This window comes from Thermobia domestica, chromosome 12 (genome assembly GCF_964235325.1).
Source record: "Thermobia domestica chromosome 12, izTheDome1.hap1.1, whole genome shotgun sequence".
NCBI classification, from domain to species: Eukaryota; Metazoa; Arthropoda; class Insecta; order Zygentoma; family Lepismatidae; genus Thermobia; species Thermobia domestica.
Genome location: NC_137465.1, coordinates 50,672,204 through 50,699,293, shown reverse-complemented (window position 1 = coordinate 50,699,293; position 27,090 = coordinate 50,672,204). Strand labels below are relative to the sequence as shown.

At 35.5% G+C, this 27,090-nt stretch overlaps 1 protein-coding gene across 1 annotated transcript; it reads right to left on the bottom strand.

Annotated features, from left to right (window-relative positions):
- LOC145665707 (uncharacterized) lies at positions 1-27,090 on the bottom strand. Its single transcript, XM_081732859.1, has 2 exons — positions 26,969-27,090; positions 1-414 (listed from the first exon to the last, which is right to left on the bottom strand). Exon 2 carries the CDS (start codon positions 403-405, stop codon positions 16-18), a length of 390 nt encoding a protein of 129 aa, XP_081588985.1. The 5' UTR covers positions 406-414; positions 26,969-27,090; the 3' UTR covers positions 1-15.

The window sequence follows — 27,090 nt, the reverse complement described above, 5'->3', positions numbered from 1 at the left end:
AGTTAAGAAAACTTGCTAATTTAGAAAATGATATAGACTAGAAAGGTAAGCTTGACGGAAAACAAACTTTAAGTCGTTATTTCTCTCGACAAATATGAAAAATTCTACATTATGTTTCTTGTAATATCTGAAATCTATTTGATCCTGATTTGCAATATACTTACTCCTAAGTTTTCGTCCAACTGGATCGCATGGTCCATCACCTAAAGCACAGTCCAGTTGTCTCTTCATGTACCTCTTGTCATTAAGGGCAGTTTCTAAGGCCTCTGTTGAGACAAATGGAGCAGCGTTTGGATTCCCGGCGGCTTCTTTAGCTGGAGTTTCTTTCGTTGGGACTTCTTTTTTCTCCTCAACAGCCAGCACCAAAACAGTGAGACAGGAGGCAAATATCAGCAGAGACTTCATTTTGAGTGCCTGGACAAAGAAATTAAGATAATTCTTTTAAACGGGGTGATGGAGTAAAATGAGAACTTACGAAATCTATTGTGCAAAAGCAGAAGAAAGTTAGTTTTGGGTAAATTGAATATAAATTAGGTTTAACGTATGTAAAACTTTTAAGTTAGTATTACCATATGTAAAACTTATTTAGTTTCTCAACTATCATTACACAAAATTATAGGTCTATACAATTTTTCCAATGTTATCAGAGTATTTAACGTTGTAGCACACTAATGTTGTTAAATATTAAACTTCAAGATTTCGCGGTTCTGAATGATATTTCAATATTAGCGCGTTTCAGTATTTATTCAATACAATTTCTGTTACTGTTTTATTGGTTTGTAAAGATTGAAACAATGTTATGACTGTAATATTTTGAACTTTTAACTTATCACAATATCAAAGCCGAATGGGATCAAATTTACATTTAAAAAAAAAAAACTAAGATCTATATCTGTTGAAGCAAAATGCCCCTATCCATTCGATTTTTACACGATTCCCGCCCGGGCAGAGGTGGAGTGGATCGTGGGTCAAGATTTGTGAATGGGTCAGTGGGTCGTGGGTCAACAGGACATGACCCATTCTGCTCAGTGCCTTGTAGACAGGAATACTGGTGAATTTGTGTACGTTTTACTTTCAAGGTTTCCATTTTTCTTCCTTTTCATTTGTTTCTACACGGAGATGAGTATAAGTGAAAAAAGAACTTCAGACACTTTTAGATATTGATATTTATAATTGTAATAATAGCAATAGAACTTACTACTTCGCTTTAGAGAGACAGTCGAATTTTACACATTTTCCCTTTACGTTGGCCTGCTTTGCCTCAATAAGAGACTTTCAAATTTCATCCTATTTTTCACTGAAAAGTATCTGTAATTCAACAAGGAAATAGTTATGTCTAGGTATATGATAATTAAAATAAAATAATCAAAATATGGTCCATGATAAACACTTTACCATTTTATATCGTAAAGGTCAGGTCCAACAGTAATTGTAACAGAGCGGTGCTTGAGCGATTGACCGTAGAAATTTAAACTCCGATTAGTGATCATTTCTTAATCTTGTTTTATTACAAGTATAAACTCTTTAGTCAGTGGATAGTAGTGCGTGGATCATGGGTCACAATTGATGACGATGGATTTTGGTGGATCGGAGTGAGTCACAGGGGGTCAAAGTGGTTCATGGTAAGTGATGGGTCGGAGTAGGCAGGCCATGGGTCAAGTTTTCATTGACCCACGCCATTTCTGCCCCCGGGAAAATAGTAAAGGAGATCGAAGATGGTTCTGTCAAAACCAAGATAACTCGCTTTGTAGGTTAAATTGTATTCAATTTCAAAAGGACCATTATGATAAAGTTGTATTCCAACATTTGGAAAATTATGTCCCCCATGAAATCTCATCGACACAACCTTAAACCTTTCTGTGAGCACCTCTGCCTTCCACCTATATTATCAAGGAAAAAAATATACAATTAAATTATTTTTATGAGAGAAGAAAGGGATCAGATCTTTAGCCCACATCAGTCATTTCTCTGTTAAAGCAAGTAATGGTTTTATTAAAAGGTACAAATGTCTATCGAGTTACTAAGATAGGACGGGGTCTAGACCGGGTGAATGTTCCGTGATTGTGGCCCTATTGCAGTCAAAACACAAGTGTTATGATGTTTTTGTGGAGGGTCTGGACCAGTGGTGCCCCTCCCTGATATATATATCCCTTTTAGATGCCTTTTCAACCTCTTTCTTGCAGCCCCAAGTTGCGGCCCTAGTACTACTTTCACCCCTAGTGTATAGAAAGTCCCCTCCGGAGGACATCTGATATCATCACTGACTGAAATGGTTTGAAATATTGAAACAAAATAGCGGGGAGAAGGAGACTGAAAAGTACCCTGCTTTCAATTTAGTGTACCGTACTATGCCTATCAGCTTGAAAGAAACCAATTCATATTACTGCATCTTGATTGATTGAGAGAAAATTTTATTAACTTCAGGTCGTGTTATTTAGACTTTAGATTTTGATTGACGTGGAAAAGAAAATAGGAAATTCTGTAGACTAACTAACACACGGAAAAGATATACGGAAATTTCAAACAACAAGTATTTGTAGAAACTATTATGAACTACCTCATCCTACAATCACCATATAATTTCATGATAAGGGAAAAAGCGATATAAAATTAACGATATATGAAATACCACTTTTAAAAATATGTATGCCGTTCTTCTATTATTACTTAACAAATACAATCTGAACAGAAGACGAAATGTGGGAAGGAGCTATGCTATTACGCCAAGCAAAGCAAATAATACTGCAAGAAGCATATTTACTGACAGTCACAGAGGGTCTGGATGGGCAGACTTGTAGGGAGGAGAGAATGGAATGGAATCATTTCTCGTTTTATTTCTTTTCTTTTTTGGTCAGTATATATAGATAAATATTTGCTTTATCATCTTTTCTCCTCATGTCTTGTGAAGAAAAATCATCCAATATGGCTTCCCTCGAGCAGAGAAGTGTTTATAAAGAAGTAAAAATAAAGGCGGGAATGAAATCGGCTATCCTATTGCGCCATCTACTGGGAATTGTTATCTCGGTTTTCCCCTAAAAATAAACAGCCCACTCCCTCTCTGTATAAACATTATTATTTGCTTCAGAGATGCTGTGCAAAACGGGGGGTTGGGAGGGAGTTGGGTGAAAGTAGAAAGATGAAGTGGGAAGTGAAATGTGAGGACTCATAGAAAGATTGATGAAAAAGAAGAGGTTCCTTAATATCCTTAAGAACTGTCTCTAGGGTTGTTTTTTTTTTTATTTGCTTAAAAAAGAATGGTCGATTGAGAAAAGTGATAGCGTTTCTATGTTGTTTTTCTCCTTATCTACACGTAATTTTAAATATATAAAATATTTTGAAGCATATTGATTCTAAGACTTAATTTCGATATGAAAAGGTGATATAATCTGATAATTAAAGTTCTCCAATTGTTACATTTTTAGTTAACACATCCATTACATTGAAATATTTTCGTTTACGATTGAAATATGGACCTGGAAGTGCTTTAGAAACCTTATAAATGATCGATTTCAGTGGCGTATAGGGTTACCAGATTTCTCAGAGAAAAATGAAAAGAATTTACGAGGGTGATTCAGAAAATAATGCCTCCAAGCCCACTACTTGGCCAATAGTATTGTAAACACTCTGGACTGTTTATAATCAATGCACTAATGTTTAAGCTATAGAATGTCACTTGTTTCACCTTTCTATCTCTTCTCGTTCCAGAGTAATGGGACAATTTATGGCATCCAGTGGTGACGTCCGGTTGAAACAGCGGGCTGTCATTGAGTGGCTGACTGTGGAAGGTTGTGCGCCCTGGAACATTCATCGCTGGCGACGAGTCATGGATACGCCATTACGATTCGGAGACGAAGCGTCAGACGATGGAGTACCGCCACATGTTCTCTTGTCCGCAAAAAAAAAAAAAAAAAAAAAAAAAAATCTGCTGACAAAGTGTCGTTGACATGCTTCATCCTGCCTATAGTCCGGATCTTGCGCCCTGTAACTTTTGGCTCTTCCCCAAACTTAAGAATCATCTTCATCCCGGCGAAATTAAAATACCGCTTATTTTACATTAATTACGTGATATCTTCAAATAGATAAAAGATAATCGAAATGTGGAACAAGAGCGCCCTAGACAATATCATTTTACATGAGAAACCGGTATCACGACTCACTTATCTGCTTTCGATTTCGGGCCATTTTGAAAATCGGCATTTATTTTCGCGTTTCTAAACAGCTGATAACATAAAGCCACTAGGTGACTTGTGATAACGGTACCTCACGCAAAATAATATTGTCTAGGGCGCTCTTGTTCCATATTTCTATTATCTTTTATCTATTTGAAGATATCACATAATTACTGTAAAATTAGCGGTATTTTAATTTCGCCGGGATGAAGACTCTTAAGGGCCAACACTACAGTTGTGACGCGGAGGTGGAAGCAGCAGTTCGGAAATCGTGTCGCCAACAGCCACCACAATTCTTTGCCGACGGCATAGAAAACCTTGTTTCGCGTTGGCGCAATTGTGTTGCCCGTAATGAGGACTATGTTAAAAAATGATGTCACCATTTGTAGCTGACATTGCAAGCTTTCCACTGATACCTGCATCGATGCTATCTGTTAAACACAAATAAAGGTATCACCTTGGAAACATTACTTTCTGAATCATTCTCGTACATATAGCAAACACTTATATGGTTTCACATAATAACATAGGACATATCGAAATTCACAACTAGTTGGATTGGAGCTCTGCTTTTATTAGTCAATAGTTTCTGTTCTGAACACCAGTATTGCTCGATCGATCTAAACTGCGATATGGTGAAGTTAGTATTCACAGAGGAAAATAAAAATGCTGAAACCAAACAGTAAGGGATTTATCCCACCCCAGTTTTTTGAATGACGAAAATAATTTAAACTATTATTTATTATTTTTGAAAGTTTTTATAGCAAGGTTTGCCTTTTATTGTTTATTAAAACATTTTTGAAACATTAGATATAGTTTCCGTTTTTCTGTTATGCAACATGTAAAACAGTACTTAAGATCCACAATGTCAACGGCAACCTAGCAGTAATATCCATCGGGAGAGAGCCGGGTGGTAACTTCTGCAGGAACCCATGATCAATTGTAAACTCATGATGTACACTCATGTCCAAAATTGTTGTCGCATATCTATACTTGTCTTCTTGTAAGAATATAATTTGATAATGATGTTGCAGGGCACTATTAATACTGATACTATGTGTATAATCGGGAAATGTATATTTGTGGTAAATTTTATAAGAAAAGAATTATAAATACGAAAATTAGAATGAGTAAACCAAAATGTTGCTAAATGGACAAGAAAGTTTTGTTTTCGTTTTATTGTTCTTATTTACTGCTCTTTTGACATGAAATTTGCCACATACATGTCTTTACCGACTATACACATACTAACTTTATAAGAAATACCGGGCAAATTCGTTATCAAATTATATTCGTAGAACAACATATTTATAGTCGTGCGACAATAATTTTGGACATGAGTGTACCTCTATCATAGTCTTGTGTCTGGCTGCCCTCCCCTAGTTTTTACCTTCTAAATCTGCCACTGAAACCAAATTATTTTTAAGCACAAAATTGTAATGGACGCTGGACGCTATAATTATAGGAGATAAAAACGCAGTCTGTTACATTTTCTCTCTAAATACTAAATTTCATCGTTAGGTGGCGTTGTTAACAGTCTGTTTGAAATCAGTTCCTCAAATTAGAAAACAAAAACTTATAAAAACATTTTAAAAGTGTACAGGATTATTTATATTTCTTTTATTTATTAAAAGAAGCAGAAGAAATCGTCTTACGTGGAAACTTAAAATATATAATGTAAAATGTATCAGAGAAACGTAAATCTTACGGGAAGATCTACGATCATTCAACCCTAGCATAGCCAGTGGCGTATTTACGATTTTGTTTCGGGGCGGGGGGAGGGCTTTGCTAACTTCAGTCCTGGAAATGTGAAAATTCAGCAAGATATTTCATTTGCTTAGCTTAAGCCCGGAAGCCCCCTTAAATACGCCACTGCTAGTAGCATATATCTACGTAGAGTTTAATCAAAGGATAGGAATTCATCGTTGCAGGATTTTTGGATACATATATGAATATGGTAATTGCGTTTGTCACTTTCCAATTTTAAGATTTTTTTTTTTTTAATATAAATAGGTTTAATTGCTAATTTTATTGCTTCATCAATACTCTGTCAAAATGACTAGGCGCACTTGTCTTTCGAATTCACGGTTTCAGGTTCGACTCTTGTAGGGCACAGAATATTCAGTGCTGACCCAGCGTAGTGGGGTAGTTTTGAAAATTGGCATAAAGGGAGGGGTGGTGTAGAAAATCAAAAACAGGTTTAAAGATTATTATCCTTTCGTATATACTCGGTTCGAATACAAGCCCGAGTACAGTGGATGCCCAGTAGTGAATCTAGCCCTGGACTGGGGGGCAAGACCCCCAGTTTTTTGAATGATAAAAATAATTGAATCTATTATTTACATATTTTTGAAAGTTTATATTAAACTCAAGATGTATCTATCATAATCTGGATTCTGCCTGTCCTACAGTTTTTACCTTCTAAATCCGCCACTGAGTGGACCGTAGGTCTATCCATTTTAATTGCAAACTCTGGTTTTCATAAGGTTCATAAAACTTGCAATTCATCAGTTTTCGCTAAATCGCAGTTTCCAAGGATGTTATAAAATAGAGGATCTGCCTATATGTATCTTGTACATCGTATTAAATTAATGAAGCCAAATAACAACCGAACATCGGCAAGTCTGATTGGCTATTCTCGTTTTCGCCATAGTCTCATTCGCTACTTTCGTTGCCCCATGATTGTTGGCTCAAAACATTGCGATCTTATTGGGCGAAGTGGGCAGAGTAGGAGTGGCAAAACTGTGACGTATGGCTTCAAGATTTTGTTGTAAGGGCAGATCCTCTATTTTATAAGATCCTTGGCAGTTTCCCCAAAAAGTCCCCTTCAAACAAATTCCCCCATGTTGTTCTTTATTTTCTTCTTCCATAACCTTAATTAGAATTTGTTTCTTGAGGTGCAGACATATGACCCAGTTCCCTACAACCCATTCAATGCAAAAAAAAAAAAAAAAAAAAAAAAAAGCACGTTGGTTCAGTGGTTGAATGTTCATGTCTGGTGCGAGGCCCACTAGTTGATCCCTTAGCACACGATTTTGGGTGGTTAATATCGTGTCCTTGGGCTTTGTCGAGTTCTCCCATTTCCTCACACATCTCCATTCCACAAGTTATTTCATAACCCTTCACTTTCATTAACCATCCGTCTCCTTCACGAGGGACATGCTAGAATGTACGATGGAATGAAAAAAGAGGGAAGGGACGGTATTAAAATAGAAGATTCCTATGTCAAAACGAGGAGATTAGCTGTATATGACGTGTCAATAATGGAGAATACCTATGATGTGATTAGCTTAAAAGTCATAAGCATGGAACGTTAATTTTTTTAAAATTTTAATATCACCTTCAATAAAAGATAACGAAAGAAAGTAAGGTGAAACGTGCTCCATGTATTCTCGGCGACTGATCTGTTTTACACTTTTCGTAATGTGGACTAGAAATATCAAGAAGAGTTCATTTCTGCACAGGGTTGCACCCACGGTGGTGGTTCACCGGGCCCGGACCTGCCCTCAAAAAGAAAACTTGGAACTCGACATGCATTGGTATACTTTTTTAATAAAACAGTGCTTGTTTGTTAGATATATACTCGATGTAGACTAAAGATTTGACCTTATTCACCATCTGTATTATTCCTTTTCTGGTAAAAACAATCTAGTTTTATCATTTTTCGTGAGGATATAGGTGTCAGTACTTAAGAGTCTGCCTTACTAAAAATAATACAAAATTTATCATTTTTCTTTTGCTTGTTTATTCATCAGTGAAAGGAGATAATGAAATGCAAGTCACCACAATCATGGATAATACTATTCTACAACAGAAAATATGAGCCTGAAGAATGTTCAGTGTTGCCATCCATAGAAATTACAGTGTTGCCAGAAAAACAATTTCCCTAAAATCTAAGTTAAGGCAGCGAGTAGAGGAACAAACTCAACTGCATTTGGTTACATATCATATTGTTTTGGTTTCCCGTGAACTACTTTTTAAATAATAGTTGTATTTAGTTTGTAATAAAAAATAGTTTTAACATACAGTTATTAAAACTAAATAATAATGTTAATTATAAAGTATTTCACAAGAAACCACAACAGCATGATACGTAATCAAATGCAGTTGAGCTCATTCCTCTACTCTTTGCCTTAACTTAGATTTTAGAGAAATTGTTTTTCTGGCAACACTGTAATTTCTATGGCTGGCAACACTGAACATTCTTCAGGTTCATATTTTCTGTTGTAGAATAACATTATCTATGATTGTGGTGACTTGCATTTCATTATCTCCTTTCGCTGATGAATAATCAAGCAAAAGAAAAATGGTAAATTTCGTATTATTTTTAGTAAGGCAGGCTCTTAAAAATTACTTATCTCTTTTTTCGGCTGTAGAATAACACCCGCTCAATGAACACTACATGAACAGTGTCTTGTATTATTGAACCCCCAACAAAAAATTCTGTGTGCTGTGACCTGTTTCTGCATAATAGTAACTCTGCCGTCATTCTTAAGAATCCGTACTCAAAATATTTAAACGTATTCGTTAATAGCAACACCTTATTACTAATTTAGCCTTTCTACAGTAATAATACGAGTTCGGTTCTCATTTTCCAGACAATAATTTCTCCCAAAAGAAATTCTGGGTACGACCTTCAAAGTAATTACGGTCTTTGTTTTATTAAAGCTATAGAGTTATGTCGAGAAAAGCTGTGAAGCTAAGGTACTAAGGAAAAAAGAACCTTGACGGAACCTCCTATCCAACCACATAAACTTATTTCCATAATCACAGACCAGATATGGCCTAATTTCCACAAGCTGAAGTCACATGACCTTCCTACTTCTTTGTCATAACGTAGTAAAGAGAATTACCAGAAACTGATTGCAGTTTAAAAAATAATTACATTAATAATAGATGTGTAATTTTACTTCTTGCATTGCGCTAATAATTGCATAAAGGCATATTAATATGGTAGTTGCATGCACTTTCTTTAAAAGAAAATCAAATCTAGGGTTTTCCTTGTTGCATCAGCTAAAAAGTAACAATATTCCATAATCAGTGAAAACAAACAAAATACATAGGTTTACAATGTTTATTAGCTGGTAGTTATGTGTAATTATATAAGATTTCCTCTCTTTAGTATGATATAACTTTTGTGTAATCTCAAACTTATGAACATATGAATGAGGTTATTTCAATAAAACTACCTTTTGGAAGAGTTGAATGAGCTAAGTAATATTGGCAATCTTTAAAAATACGATTGTATTTCATCACGATAGCTAGCCAATTATTATTATTATTATTATTATTATTATTATTATTATTATTATTATTATTATTATTATTATTATTATTATTATTATTATTATTATTACTATTATTATTATTATTATTATTATTATTATTATTATTATTATTATTATTATTATTATTTTAAAATTCCTATTTGAAATTTATATGCATATCTTCCTGACCTATTTAAAGTGATCATTTGTTCAAGTAGTGACAAAAAAGAAAAAAAAAACTTTTGTTTTTGGTATTTGTCATCTTTATGCAGCAACGCGGTTATAAAGGATGGAAATGAAATATCTCAGTTTAACATTGCACTTTTATACCCTTTAGACTAAGGGAGACGGATGATTAAGGTGAGTGAATGATAATGGAAGAATTGGTGGAATAAGAATGTAGAAGGAAACGGGAGAACCTGGAGAAAACCCACGAGCACGGTGTTTGTCCACCACAAGGTCCACATGGCGCGAGCTGGGATCGAATGAGGGACCCCAAGCACCGGAGGTGAACGCTCTACCACTGAGCCACCGCGTTGTTATGGAGGATATATATCCATAATGTTTATTTATTTATTTATGTCTTCTTTTAGCGAAGTTAAGGCTCTACAGCCTTCTTCGAGCACTTAACCACGTGCATACATGACTTTTTTTTTTTTTTGGAACCAATACACAAAAAGTATATAAACAATTACAAAAGAAAAGTGTTTCAATCGCAGACAAAAGAATATGCTGCTAAAGAAAAAAATAGTTAAATACTACGAAAAATGAAATGTTATCAACGTGGGCTTTGAATCACTACCAAAGCTTAAATCGCATTTGTCGGGTGCAGGGATCAATCATGCAAGATCAGCCTCACAATATAGACCACTAATAGGCAAACTACGGCCTGCGGGCCAGATGCAGCCCTTAAAAGGTTCTACTGGCCGCGATATGGTTCTTAACTTTTGAGAATGAAAAGAAGAAATGGGATCTTTCATTTTAACGTCCCACGATTATGTTCCTTAGGTTAAGGGAGACAATGGTTAAGGGAAGTGAATGATCATGGAAGAATTGGTGGGATTAGAATGTAGGAGGAAACGGGAGTACTCCGAGGAAACCCACTGATGTTGTCCACCACAAGCCCTCTTGCCGGGGATCAAACTAGGGTACACCAGATATAAGCACTCTATCACTGATCCACCATGCCCCAAGAATGAAAAGAAGAAAGGAACATTTCGAAAGAACTGTATTAAAAACAAATTGAAAATTAAGTACTTAATTTCATTTCTGGTGCATCTTAGTTTCATCCAGATTATGAAAAACTTCAGTTTATTAACAGGGCTTATTTTTGAAGGAATTTTCTAAAATGTACCATTTCTATTTTGAATTAATTATATTGGACAGCCAATTCTTCTTCCTTCTTTCCCCTTCTCACGAAAAAGTTTGCCTATCACTGTATTCCATTTCCCATTACACTCCTTCGACTCTAAGCAGCTGAATTACCATTTCATGTTCTTGTTTTGTTTGTTTGATTGAAATTTAGCATTTCTTTCACTACCAAGCCTATATGGCCTTATACAGAGTCGTTCTGACGAGTGATTAGTACCATACTAAAGAGTTTGACTAACATATGCTTCCTGCGACGCTAACGATACGTCAAAACGACTCTGCATAAGGCAGTATAAGACTGGTCTTAGAATCTGACCTTACTTTCGCTGGGAATCGAAGGCAGTCTCTCGTCAGTACTTGATGCATTTTAATGTTAATATATGCAGTTTTGTTTATCATACCACTCATAAACTTTTGTGTTCCATTGGGGTTTAGCCGAAGATGGTTAGCAGGCCCATAGCGAAATGGAGCTTTACGAAGCGGATGCACTATACGTACGTTGAACCCTTATTTCTCATTATGTACCAAATTTCACAGAAGTAAATCCCCACGCTGAGCGGGTTTGCATATCCAGGCTCCTAACTATGAAAATATTTACGATCACTCCAACCCCAATCATTTCACAGATTCAACCTGTTGTATATAAGTTATTAGGACATAAAATTGAATGTAATTTATACGAAAAACCCTTTTATGCATTGCAAGATCTGTAACGTCCAAATATTCACCACAAACTTATAGTTGTATCGACATAAACAAACAAACAAAATAAAAAAAAGTGTGGAGCAGGAAACCACTTTACAACACAAAAGTCAAAAGAGGTCACTGAAGACATACGAACTGGTCGAGCGGTTTGGGTGACTAGTCTGTCAATCAGAAGTTTATGTGTTCAAACCCTGTAGAAAATATTCGTTTTGTTTTTTTCTTAAAAGTGTGTTCCTATTTTCATCAGAGGACTGAGAACATTTCTTTGAATAAATCTTTGGAAATTACTTTTCTCTCAAATTCGATTAGAAGCGAACATTATATGAATTGCTAATCTAAAATCCACAGCTGAGAACAAAATATTAAGTATGTTCAATATGTCATTATTATCATTTGATTTGTAATTAAAAAGTAATTATAAGCATTGACGATTTCAGAAGATTCTCCCCGGTAATGGTCAAGATATGAATGAGAAAAAACTGATAAAACATTATTAGTCTACTTTGAGCATGATCGAAAATAACTTATGGCCACGAAGGGGAAATTTATGTCGACAGGGTCTCAAATTCTCCGACGGGTCATGACCTGAAATTATCATTGTTTGAAAGGTTTCCTTAACAAATAGAATATTATATTTATTTCTCCTTCTACGTTTTGAAATGGAAAAATCATAATTTTAAATAGAATTATAATACGATAAGCATAAAGATTTATACAACTAATGAAGTAAATATCCTTGTGTAAGTTATCGATTTCTATTCGGATTAAAACTCGAATATTCGTTTGCATCACACTTTAAAGTAAATCCTCTCTATATATAGTTCCTACTGGAAAGCATGTTTAACTCCAATTACTTAATCAATATTTTTAATAATATATTTTTATTGTAATACTCTTACTATTCAATGTTGTATGCACTTAATTTCCCAAAGCAAAACCTCACAAATGTATAATTGACTAGTAAATATTATCAAATAAATTATCATTTAGTTTACGTAAACATTGCATCGCCTGATTTGAAACTTCGTATTTTAAATAATAATAATAATAATAATAATAATAATAATAATAATAATAATAATAATAATAGTAATAATAATAATAATAATAATAATAATAATAATAATAATAATAATAATAATAGTAGTAGTAGTAGTAGTAGTAGTAATAAAATCATAGCCATATCTTTATCAGAATTTCAGGCTTAGTCAATAAATGAATTCAACATAGTCTCTATTCGAAGCTCTATTTAATCGAATCAGATAGAAATACGAAGAGGAACTTCGAGAACAGATAAAAGAAAAATGTTACTTTGGTGGGTTTGGATGTAACTTTTAAGAGTTAGTTTTTTTTTTTTTTTTTTTTTTGCTAATTGCAGACAAATGCCTTGGACACTTTTTTCTTTTCTTTAAGTTAACTGATTCACCGAACGTATCTGACATATGAGTAACTTGTCTCTATATTCTACTCGGTTATACACGTTTTACAATCTTTTCCATTAACCTTGAACGACAAGAACACGAACACAAAAACATCCACATAGGTATGACAGTTAAAACTCCTAACCTCCCCCACGGGAGGGATCGAACCCGGGACCACATACACCTGAGGCACACGTGCTAGCCACTAGACCAGCGGGAAGAGCAAATAAAATGTATTTTGTAGTGTCTGAAGTTTATAGCTATTTCACCCTGTTGTAGTATGTTTATTGATTTTTTAATGTTTACCGTATTCGTTACTTTGAGGAATGATATATATTATTGATATAGGTTTTATTACATATTCGGCCATAAATATTATATAAATTATCAGAATTATTCATGATCTTCCATGGAAATTCACTGGTGCATGCGCAGTAGACAGACAGTGTAATTGGAAGATGAGTTCAACAGAGATTATAGGGCTATATTCCGCCGATTATATTTTATTTAATAACTATTTAGAAGAGATAACGAAAACGAGTCTACATAATGAAGATGGAATTTCCGTAGAAGATAGAATGGTGAGGTGTATACGGTTTGGGGTTGATATGGTTGTTGTTGTAGAATCTAAAAAGAAAATTAATAAGATGTAGAAAACTTGAGAAAGGCTTGTGAAGAATATGGGATGAAAATAAATGTTAGAAAGACAAAATCCATGGTGATTGAAACGAAGCGATCGGTGTGAAATATAGAAGTAGGAGCGGGAAAAAACAACAAGTGATTAGTTTTCGATATCTGAGTACTATTACTAGTGATGATTTGACATGCGAACGTGAAATAAAAGCAAGGATAGAAATGGCGAAAAGAGCCTTTAGGATGGAGGAAATAGTATTTTGAGGGGTATGGTGGCAGGGAAGAGAGGGAGAGGACGAATTAGACTATATAGAAACAGAATTAGGCTATTGGCGATATCAAAACAGAAAAATCGTATGTGAAGATGGAGAGGTTAACAGAAGATCGTGGAGCATGGCAGCTTCTCAGCTGCGGTAAGTGACCCGCTGGTAATGGCGGAATACTTCTGATATAATGATACTGATGATGCACAGTAGGAACAGAAATATCCACTTTACTGTCATTGCTAATACGAATCACAATGCAAATTTCTACAGGTTGTCAAAATACCTCGCTCTAAAAGCTGTAGAAAACTATCTGTTACTATGCGAGGGAAAATCATAGGTCGAGCAACAATTAGACAAATTGCCATTCAGATAGCTAGGGGTATGAGCTGTGACGAGAAAACAGTGAAGAAATTGATTTAGCGGTATGAAGAAGGTAGTGAATATTTCACATCTTGGCCAAGAAGTAGGAGACCAATAATAATAATAATAATAATAATAATAATAATAATAATAATAATAATAATAATAATAATAATAATAATAATAATAATAATAATAATAATAATAATAATAATAATAATAATAATAATAATAATCATCATCATCATCATCATCATCATCATCATCCCAGGAATTTATATTTATTTCCAGCAAAACTTTTGCATACCCTCCTAGTGCAATATGATGTTTTTGTAAAAAGGCAATTATAAAATTGTCAAGCTGAATTTGAAAGTCATAATAAGTAGTGCTTTATTTACTTATTGCACAATTCTTTTATGCCAGTAGCTTTCGCCACCTTACTCGCTCTTCATGCTTACTCAGGAGGAAGCTGCAGGTCCCTAGGTTGGGAACTACTGTTTTCCACCAAGGAATTCAGACAGCCTGTTAGAAATTTGCGTTCTGACCAACATCAGAAAATTGTGTTCTTCTGTTTCTACTGCGCATGCACCAGTGAATTTCCATGGAAGATCATGAATAATTCTGATAATTTATATAATATTTATGGCCGAATATGTAATAAAACCTATATCAATAATATATATCATTCCTCAAAGTAACGAATACGGTAAACATTAAAAAATCAATAGACATACTACAACAGGGTGAAATAGCTATAAACTTCAGACACTACAAAATACATTTTATTTGTTCTTCCCGCTGGTCTAGTGGCTAGCACGTGTGCCTCAGGTATATGTGGTTCCGGGTTCGATTCCCCGTGGGGGAAGTTAGGAATTTTAACTGACATACCTACGTGGATGTTTTTGTGTTCGTGTTCTTGTCGTTCAAGGTTAATGGAAAAGATTGTAAAACGTGTATAACCGAGTAGAAAATAGAGACAAGTTACTCATATGTCAGATACGTTCGGTGAATCAGTTAACTTAAAGAAAAGAAAATAGTGTCCAAGGCATTTGTCTGTAATTGTAAAAAAAAAAAAAAAAAAAAAAAAACCTCTTAAAAGTTACTTTCAAACCCACCAAAGTAACATTTTTTTTGCCTGTTCTCGAAGTTCCTCTTCGTATTTCTATCTGATTCGATTAAATAGAGCTTCGAATAGAGACTATGTTGAATTCATTTATTGACTAAGCCTGAAATTCTGATAAAGATATGGCTATGATTTTACTACTACTACTATTATTATTATTATTATTATTATTATTATTATTATTATTATTATTATTATTATTATTATTATTATTATTATTATTATTATTATTATTATTATTATTTAAAATACGAAGTTTCAAATCAGGCGATGCAATGTTTACGTAAACTAAATGATAATTTATTTGATAATATTTACTAGTCAATTATACATTTGTGAGGTTTTGCTTTGGGAAATTAAGTGCATACAACATTGAATAGTAAGAGTATTACAATAAAAATATATTATTAAAAATATTGATTAAGTAATTGGAGTTAAACATGCTTTCCAGTAGGAACTATATATAGAGAGGATTTACTTTAAAATGTGATGCAAACGAATATTCGAGTTTTAATCCGAATAGAAATCGATAACTTACACAAGGATATTTACTTCATTAGTTGTATAAATCTTTATGCTTATCGTATTATAATTCTATTTAAAATTATGATTTTTCCATTTCAAAACGTAGAAGGAGAAATAAATATAATATTCTATTTGTTAAGGATACCTTTCAAACAGTGAAGATTTCAGGGCATGACCTGTCGGAGAATTTGAGATCCTGTCGACATAAATTTCCCCTTCGTGGCCATAAGTTATCTTCGATCATGCTCAAATGGACTAATAATGTTTTATCAGTTTTTTCTCATTCATATCTTGACCATTACCGGGGGAGAATCTTCTGAAATCGTCAATGCTTATAATTAGTTTTTCACTACAAATCAAAGGATAATAATGACATATTGAACATACTTAATATTTTGTTCTCAGCTGTGGATGTTAGATTTGCAATTCATATAATGTTCGCTTCTAATCGAATTTGAGAGAAAAGTAGTTTCCAAAGATTTATTCAAAGAAATGTTCTCAGTCCTCTGATGAAAATAGGAACACACTTTTAAGAAAAAAAAAAAAAAACAAATCGAATATTTTCTACAGGGTTTGAACACATAAACTTCTGATTGACAGACTAGTCACCCAAACCGCTCGACCAGTTCGTATGCCTTCAATAACCTCTTTTGACTTTTGTGTAAAGTGGTTTCCTGCTCCACACTTTTTTTTTATTTTGTTTGTTTGTTTATGTCGATACAACTATAAGTTTGTGGTGAATATTTGGACGTTACAGGTCTTGCAATGCATAAAAGGGTTTTTCGTATAAATTACATTCAATTTTATGTCCTAATAACTTATATACAACAGGTTGAATCTGTGAAATGATTGGGGTTGGAGTGATCGTAAATATTTTCATAGTTAGGAGCCTGGATATGCAAACCCGCTTAGCGTGGGGATTTACTTATGTGAAATTTGGTACTTACAAGGACATTTCTCCTAGTCAACCTATTCATGTGGGCAGCGATGGTTTCAGGGAGTGGCCCGGGGAAATCGCTCGGAACGTATTTCCGGACGTGCTAGAAGTAGTTTATGAGTATTTTCGCAGCAATGCTTTCTTCCCCTGTGTATTGAAAGTTCTCCCTTCCGGAGAAGACCTAAAATTATCAGTCTCAGTACGTTTGGTGAACATCTTATTCATTTCACAGATCATTTTGTATATGTCATATCTATATTCCATATATAAATATATTTAGCATTATATAACGTATTGATACTCTATCTTGGAGTACACAATACCTCAGCAGTGGAGCGCAAGGGCGCCCATGTTGTGGTTTCCAGGGGGGGGCAAATATAAGCGAGGTTTCAAATATAGTTTCAAGTTTTGCTATAACTAATGTAAAAATTCTGTTGGGCTTTCGATATTCCCAAGAACGATTTTCTCTTAGGGGAAGGGGGCCGAGCGTCCCACCTTACTTCCCTGATGGGCGCCCTTGGTGGAGCGCTTAGCTCTAGTGCATGGGGTCCATGGTTTGATCCCCAGTCAAATAAGTTTGTGATGGACAACGTCGTGTCCGCGGGTTTTCTCAGGGTACTTCCGTTTCCTTTTACATTCTCATTCTACCAATTTTTACATCATCATCCACTTGCCTTAATCCTTCGTCTTCCTTAGCTTGAAGGCCATAATGGTGAGATGTTAAGCAGAACTATTGCATTTATTTTTATTTTTATTTTACGCTATCTTAATTGATAAAATATCAATTAAAAAGTATTCGTTGTGACTCTATTAATAAATGAGTTCAGAAAGAAAAAGAAATGTTCCTTAAATGAAGAAGCAGTGATTTACAAAAACAAAATTTTACCAAATGTTTGGTATGCAAACTTTTAATTAAACAATTGTATTTTAATAAATAAATGAATAAAAAGTAATATTTGCTTCACTTTAAAGTATACTCTTGAGTTATGATGAAATGGGTTCTTACTTCTTAATGTTTAGTGTTTCTTTTCTTCACCGAGGCTATATAAAACGTGGCCTCACAGTTTAAGATGAAGTGCAAACCACCATATGCGTTCAATGCTCTCTCTCATCGAGAATTAAACTAGGAACCGCGTGCATCAAAAGCACACGCGCTAGCCACTAGAGTAGCGCACAGTCAATATGTGTTGGTTATCAGCTGAAGTTATCAGAACTCGAGTTTCAGAAGATTGTTGGTTGCAAGACCGTGAGGAGTAGTTGCGGTAATAAAAAGTACAGGATAATTCTAAAATATTTAGCAAAGAGAAAAAAAAATATTATTTTCTTCAGTTGAGTGTGAGTTGGAATGTTTTGGTCTGGTGAATGTATAATATTTTTTTAAGTTTTTTTTTTAATATTTAAAATCAGAAATAAAAAAGTCAGAAATGAAAAATAGCTGAGTTTATGGGTTATAGGATTTCAATTCATTCTTTTTTTCTTCATCCTTGTGTCTCGTTCAGTTCTAGGTTAAATATCATCTTGAGGTGTGGACAAGGAGCCTCTACCTTGATTAGTGCATAAACTTGCACATTTTGGACCTAGAGCCCGAAATATCACACAAACACGAGCTTACTCGTTCTCGCTATCGAGCGGAAATTAACTTTGAAACACAAATCGGTTTTAATTCTTGTTCACACGTTGTTTCATTTTCCACAACCTTCTAATATGATCAAATTAGCTTGGGCGACTAAACCATCAACCACCTGGCTGAGATTAGCAAGTGGGATAATTTTTAAGTTTGCAACTCATTCACCCCCCCCCCTGAAAAAAGAAAAAAAAGAAAGTTTATTTGTGATCGCCTTTTGGCTCTTTTGCTTCACTGTGAAAGGGGAGAACCACGGTAGTTTCTATTCGTGCACTGAATGTCACAAGATCACATGCTACATCGTAGTCTTGTCAATCTACTTGGCTATAGCCGAATAAATAGCCGAATCAGTTAAAGCGAGTCGTGGCATCGGTTAGACTCGAAATAGAACAATCTGTTGACATCTAGACATACCATGTCATGGTGGTCATCAAGTTCAAAAGATCAATTGCTTTCAAAAATTGTCACTCACTTGCGTAATCCGTTCACGAACTACCCGTCCACATAATTAAAGGGAGGCTTCTTCTGCAGAATATTCTTCAATAATGAGGATGAGGAACATCACTTCACTCTCCATACAGACCAGACATGATTGTGTAATTATGTACCAAGTAGCAAGAAAGCTTTTGACCAGTTGGCACGAGCTTGACTTTTGGCTTTCTACGCTTGTCATAATTACAATTCAACGTGTGCTTTCATACAATCTGCCTTTTGTTGTACTTGCAACGATGCTTTAGATCCTTCGCAGAGAATCGTAGTATCACTGGTCGTTCATTGGCTATTAACTTGACTTGTAAAACCCTTCCGTTAAGCTTGAAAGGAACACTGAATGCAAGATTGCCCCCATGTAACTGGAATCCAGTTTGCGGCATGCTTGCACACTTTCCAATCAAGCTGGATGCAAGCTTGCAGACTTCCAATGTAAGCTTACAGCAAGCGGTTTGCAAGTTGTCTCTGTTACTAGAAGTAGCATTTGTGAATCGAAATGAATGTAACATGGTGGAGTATTTCTGTTCAATCACACTGTAAAAAATACATTAGGAAACATAGCTCTACAAGGAACTCACAATTTTGTGCGGTGAAACATTGACTGGTTGGCGTCGGATTAGGTGATGTTGCTGTTGATTTAATTTCTGTGTCCATTTTCAGCACCAATACTAGATATATCAGACGTGAACCTGCAGTTTAAAATCTGAGCCACCGTAATACGTTCTGTGGTCTCCCATCAGGAATCCAGGATCATAGGCGGACGCACTAGCCACTACACCAACGTGGAAAGGCCCGGTAGTACAAATGTTTGAAATCTTTCAATGTAATGTCTCATGATTATACCCTTTAGGCTAAGGGAGATGATGATTAAGGCAAGTGAATGACGATGGAAGAATTGGTGGAATGAGAAAATGGAAGGAAACGGGAGTACTCCGAGAAAACCCACGGACACGATGTTGTCCACCACAAACTTAATTGGTCGAGAGTCGAACCAGGGACCCCACTCACCAGAGGTGAACGTTCTACCACTCGGCCAGCGTGCCCATACAAGTGTTTGAAACCCAATGGATATTATTTTTAAGCAATAATCATTCCTTAATTCAGTTATAAAGTTTTAAACTGGTATGAGGTGAACTGGTGCCACCTTGAATACAATACAAACTTGGTGAACTTGCAGTTATTTTCATATATCTCTCATGTTTGCACGTGTAATGCTTTTGAAAATATAGCCTTTTAAAAAACGAATACTTCATTTATAGTAGCCCTATATTCTTATACATTTTACCATGATGTTCGGTTTGAGTATCAAGGTCAGAATTACGAAAAAGACGAAATTTCAAAGTTTATTTTTTTTTCTTTTATCAATTTGAGAAGTAACGCACATTTGAATACAAACAAGTAGCAGTCTCGCAGTATACACCAGGTATAGGAGTTTAGTGTGATTTGGTTCTTGGTAACCAGGGGCGGATCCAGGACCGACTTCTGGGGGGGGGCGGTGGGTTATCATACTGCTACTTTTAAGGGCTCCAAAGCCTGGGATGGATTGTATTTATATATATAAAATAAGAAAGTTTCCTGTTCTGGGGGAGGGGCGATTGCCCCGAACGCCCCCCCTGGATCCGCCCCTGTGGTAAACATAACCTTTTAACAAGCTAAATTTTTACCAAAACTACTCTTAATACGGCCTTTTACCGCTAATTAAATGAAGTGTGCTTGAAGATGAATTAATATTTGAAAATAGAAAATATTTAAGCCTTTAAATGTGCCGAGTAGAAAGTCCTCTAGTTTCTGTCTAGGGTTGTATTCCACGGACAGCATGTTGAACATTATATTAACCCGCTAATCTCAACAGCATTGCGGGTAATCTACCAGGTAAGGATAATACCCATAATTATATAAATAGGGTACCGATTGTTGATTGCCCATATCTTGGGATCACCTCCATCAACAAATTCTATTTCTAACTTCTATTCTGGTCAAAATTAATGGTGATCGATTAAGTAGTTGTTGAAATTTGTCTCTCTCCCGGACGGACACGTGGATCGACATAATAAATATATAAAGGAATTCTTGGTATACCCACTAGAGAAGGATTTTTGAAAATTCGACATGGAAGGGGTACTGGTGAAGATGGGAATGGGGACTGCAATTATTACAATAAATAAATATTTCAATTTAACGTCCTACGATTATGCCCTTTAGGATGATTAAGGCAAGTAAATGATGATAAAAAAGTCGGTGGAATGAAAATATGCGAGGAGACGGGAGCGCCCGAGAAAGTACACGATGTTGTCCACCACAAACTTAGTTGGGCGGGAATCAAACATGGGACCCATGCTCCAGAGGTAAGCACCTTATCACTAAATCACCGTGCTCCCTTATTACAATAAAATGTTCACATTTCGGACTTCCTTAACACACACTAAGAGAGTTATTTTATTTTGACATTAAGAACTTTTTAAATTATTTATTTTTTGTTTAAATATTTTGCACTATTTTAACTGTTAGTGAAAGAATTTCAATATATTAGATTTCAGATATATTAATTGTCACAATGTTCAATTAACACAATTAGTAGGTGATCTGTGTTTTGAGTTATTTTAATTTATTTATACAATATTTTAAAATCATTGTTGTTGTGTTTTGAGTGCTGTTATTTTAATTAATTTATTCTATACATTTCATAATTTTAATCTTTGTTGCTGTTTAGGGCTGTAAAATGAATATCGGTATGTCATATTGTGACGATTCACTCAGTAAATGTGTAATAATAAAAAAAAATAAAATCTTTAAGTTTTACGTCCCACGCTTATGCCGGTTAGGCTAAAGGAGACGGTGATTATGAGAAATGAATGAAATGGTGGAATGAAGAAAATGGGAGAACCCCGAGAAAAGCCACGAGTACGGTGTTTGTCCACCACAAAGTTCACACGGCGCGAGCTAGGATCGAACCAGGGACCCCAAGCACCGGAGGTGAACGCTCTACCTCTGAGCCACCACGCCCCCATGTAATAATCAGAATAAGGTAATTAAATTCGTAGTTTATGGATAACATTTTACATGAAAGATATTAGTTAAATTTTAAATCATAAATTTTATTTATTTATTAATTATAATTATGTGTTACAGTCAGGGGCGCATCTACTTGAGATTCGCCGGATACGAACCCTCCAAAAAAAAAAAAAAAAAAAAAACTTTGTAACTCGACAAACATTTGTGCACTTTCTTAACATAACTATACTTGTTTGACAGAGAAATGACTGACGTAACCTAAAGATTTCATTTGAGACCTTCCTTTCCTTATAAAAATAATCTAATTGTATCAGATTTTCTGATAATACAGGTGACAGTCATTAATAATTACTTATCGTCTTTTCGAGTGCAGGATAACACAGGTTTAATACTACATATACATATTGGGCTTCTCTTCCCCACAAGAAACTTGGACCTCTGCCAACAAAACAATTTTGGATGCGCGCATGGTGGCAGTGTAAATAAATATGTGAACTTTAAATTCTAAATAATGAAAAGACCGAAGTCGAGTATCTGGGCAGATCCTGGGAAATTGTACGTAAATCTTTACCAGCCATGGGAATACCCTTGTGAGCCATTATAATAATGAAATTTGATATTTGGACTTTACATTGAATTGAAAACAATTAAATAAGTGTTTCGACATTTTTATTTTTTTAATTTGACATAAATAGAAAAAAAGAGAGTGGAGGTAGTTTACCAAGATGCCCGCACAAAGTATTCAAATCTCGCGCGAGACATCGAGTTCAGACAAATTTTCTATGGAAGACCCAGAAGGAGGAATACAAAATATTCCCCTTAATAACACTCGGGAGGGGGACATTTGGTAGCATCACATATTCCTCATTGTCAGTGGCGGATTAGAAGATATCACGGTTTGGGGAGGGGCATCCAAAACCCATACCATTAGAGATGCGCACGAGACGATTCGAGACAGGATTTTCCTGATAAAATTCGAGTCGAGACACGGCTCTTCCAATAGAAAAATATACATTTTTCGAGTCGAGACATCACTTTTACAGCACATTTTCGAGACGAGACAGCCACAAATCTTGTTTCGTGCGCATCCCTACATACCATGATAGGTAAATGATGAGATTACAATTTTTCATGAGTCCTGCAGAAATTTCCAACCTTAACTCTCTCCATTCCACCATTTTATATTCTCATTACACGTTGCATAACAGATAAACTACAACTGAAATTATATCTAATGTTTTAAAAAATTTCCAATAAGAATAAAAGGCAACACTTATTATAAACTTTCAAAAATATATAAATAATAATTTCAATTATTTGTCACTCTAAAAACTGGGGGGATCTAGGCTCCCCCGGTCCCGGAGTAGATCCGCCACTGTTTATCGCTCTTCAAAATGTTCGGTCAGTACTATGCTCCTACCGTGACCTCAACCCAGGACTACGCGCACTAACCATTGTGCCACGTGGGAGCTTATTAGTATAGCGTTGTTAGAACATGTTGCAATATAGTAGCTTAAATATTGGAAGGAGAAGACATGTGGCTGGCCGAACTAAAATTCAGAACACGTGCCGTATCAACATTAGTGTGTCATGAATGGAAAGTAAAAGTTAAGAATTACCTACTCAAGCGTCATTCACTAGTATCAACAGAGAGTAAGGTGTCAACAAATTTGGCATTAGCATTTAGTTTCACTTTCACTTTCAAAGTGTACTGTGTGAAACAACGAAAGCATTGTTATAAGCACATTGTAAGAGGATTGGGAGTCCATTAGGTGTTCAAACATTATGTTGTCCACATATCCAGTATCTCCATGTTAAACTTTCGAACGTTAAGGACATGAAATAAATATGTGATGAATGTTCATTGTTTAGATATCCACAAGACGTGAATCCAGTGGCGTATTTACGATTTTCTTTCGGGGGGGGGGCTTTGCTAACTTTCGGGGAGGGCTTTGCCTGAAAATGTGAAAATTCTGCAAGATATTTCATATACTTTACTATAGTAAGTAAGATTTCGGGGGGGGGGATTAAGCCCGGAAGCCCCCCCCCCCTAAATACGCCACTGCGTGAATCTATAGTAAAACATGAAAGTCTAATCACATGTTTTCCTCTAGAATCAAATCGGATATCTTGGAGTCAAATATTTTGCTTCAAGCGAGATGAAGAATTTTTTTTCAGATTTGTTGTAGTGTTCTTGTTCGAATCATCCCAAAGTTTTTAGGTCAACTTATTAAATAACACTGAGAGACTTTATACTTGTGCTCAGAGGCGTATTTAGGATTTTGTTTCGGGGCGAGGCTATGCAGAAAAAGTGAATAAGTACTTATATTTTTTTCCTTTTGGGTGCCGACAAATGTTAATCAAGTTGCGCATATTAACAAATTTATTTCGGGGAGGGTTTCAGCCCGATAGCCACCCCCTTAAATTCGCCACGGCTTGTGCTAAATAGCTTTACATAGATTTAACGTAATTACTTCGTTTTCTCTCCATTTTCTTTCTGCATATATTTCTTTTGAACCACATGGGGAAGAATTTGGTTACCTTAACCCTCCTGCTCTACTGACAAGAGGCTTCACCTAGTTCTATTACATCAATTCCAAAAATTTTTGTCTATGTAATATTGAACGGGTATTATTCTGCACCCAAAAAGACGATAAGTAATTGTAAAATACTTCCACTTATATTTTTAGGAAGAAATGATATAACTAGATTTTTTTTTAAATAAGAGAAAGAGTACAGAAGAAATGTAAGATCAAATTTTCATGTCACATCAATCATTTTCCTGTTAAACAAAGACAGTTTTATTGAGAAAGTGTACAAATGAATGTTGAGATAGGAATGTTTTGGGGAGGGGGTCCGGACCCGGAGGACCACCCCCGGGGGTACTCCTCTGTTCCTTAAGATATTCTGCGCTCAGAATGATCAGACAGAAACATAATAATTAAATGAAGCATCAGAAACAGTCAGGATTTTGTTTGTTGTGAAAACTTCTTTTTCAGCATCAAGGTTATACCAGGGGCGGATTCAGGACCGACTTCTGGGGGGGGGGCGGTGGGTTATCATACTGCTACTTTTAAGGGCTCCAAACTTTAGGATGGGTTTTATTTATATATATAAAATAAGAAAGTTTCCTCTTCTGGAAGGGGGTGATCGCCCCCCCCTGGATCCGCCCCTGGGTTATACCAGATTTAGATATACAGCTCAACATGATATCAAAATAACACATGAGCTCCAGGGGGCATTGAACCCAGTTCTCTTTACCAAAGATGAGCATACTAATATACTATAATTTATACACAGACGGAAATCAGCTATTTTCTTTCAGTGGGAGGGAGAAGTTGTTAATAATAATGTAATGAAGTAATCAAAACTTCAGAATGCATCCGAACCGGGGAACTTACGCCACTGATAGAGGGCTCAATTTAAGATGTGACCATTCCAGTATGAAATAAAGAATGAAAGCAAACAAAGTAAGACAAAATCTTAGGGTCAGTTGAAATTAAATTCAGAAGCGGACTTTCGTAGAAGATGCAAAATGAAGAAAGTTGTCCGTTGAACAAATGAGAGTAGGCCCCCACGAGACTTGAAATCTGCTCTTCTCGTCTCGTTTCGTAAATTAAAAAAAAAAATCTCGTCTCGATTCTCAATAAGTTTTTCTCGTCTCATTTTGAAAATATATGACGAAATCCTTCCTTGTCACGAGAGTTTCACGAAGGGTTTGATATAACAGCATTTAAACCATATTTATATTTTGGAGTAGCTATAATGTATATTGACTTGCGTGTCCGTAAACGTTAATGGATGTTCTTCATTATGTTCGTGCCATCACTTTATCAGTTTATAGCTTTTATGCTATGAATAATGTAACATTAAGAGAGTATTTGCGATTTGAGACTTGGGTGAACTAATGTTGTCTACGGGAATCGTTAAATTTTTCGTTTCGTCAGGATATTTCTATTGAGGGTCGAACCAGAACTTGCACCTACAGAAAGCATGTGATTGCCAATAAACACTAGTTCACATAGGAATCCAAGTCAGGACGAGATTGCAACGTGATGAGAATATCGATTACAATACTGTAGTACAGTACATCTAGATTTGAATATGAAATTGATCACATCAAATGAAATGAAATTAAATCTTTTGAGTTTAAAGTCCCATGGTTATGCTGGCTGGGCTAAAGGAGACGATGATGATGAGAAATGAGTGAAATGGTTGAATGAAGAAAATGGGAGGAAATGAGAGAACCTCGAGAAAACGCATGCACATGGTGTTTGTCCACCACAAAGTTCACTTGGCGCGAGCTGGGACCGAACCAGGTACCTCAAGCACCAGAGGTGAACGCTCTACCACTAAGCCACATCGCGTTTCATTGCCACTAAACGGATGGGGTTCATGCCTTGTATGTGAGAGAACGGGGTCGATTTCATGTGGTTTGGATTTCATGTTAAGCTGTATGTCCGTGTCTTATGTAACCTCAATACTGAAAAGAAATATTTAACTCAAAACAAAGAAAAGCAATCTCATGAGATCAAGCGAGAAGATACGTTGATTTATCAAAAAAAAAAAAAAAAAAGCTAGCGTCACTGCCTACAAAAATATGCCGTCACAAATGAGGTCATGGTTAGTCCGTGCATCCGATAGCTTGTGTGGACATTGATTTCGGCTTTCTAAGCCATAAGTTCGCTACTTCTTAATTGCAGTAGCTCTCCGATAACCTCAAAATATCAGATCAACACTGGGCAAATTCTTAGACGGGACTCGGATACGAACATCCGGAATCGAACCTGGGACATGATTTTTAACATTCAGAATGTCGCAGCGGAGAAATTTTTGCCACTAGTAGCCTAAAAATAATTTTTCTGGGTTCAGTAAATGATCCACTACGTAGAAGAAAACTTTTTTTTCCCTTCATATTTGAGATTTAATGTGGAGAACTTCGTGGAGAAAATTGATTCTAGTTTCCCGCGGAAATTTGGGAAAACTTATGAATATTACTAGCCTTATGTAAGACAACATAATACATTGCAGACTTTTGATAATTTGAGGACCAGGCAGAAGCTTACCTTATCTGCCGAAGTCTTCAGATGAACTATGAAAGATGAAACCTGCAAGAAAAGACTTGTTGAGCCGCCGAGATCTGTTGGAAGACTAAAAGTTATGTAGCATTGCGATCGGTTTGACCTCT

Bases quoted from the DNA above. Each gene is read 5' to 3' on its own strand.
- LOC145665707 (XM_081732859.1), bottom strand. From the start codon at position 405: ATGAAGTCTCTGCTGATATTTGCCTCCTGTCTCACTGTTTTGGTGCTG.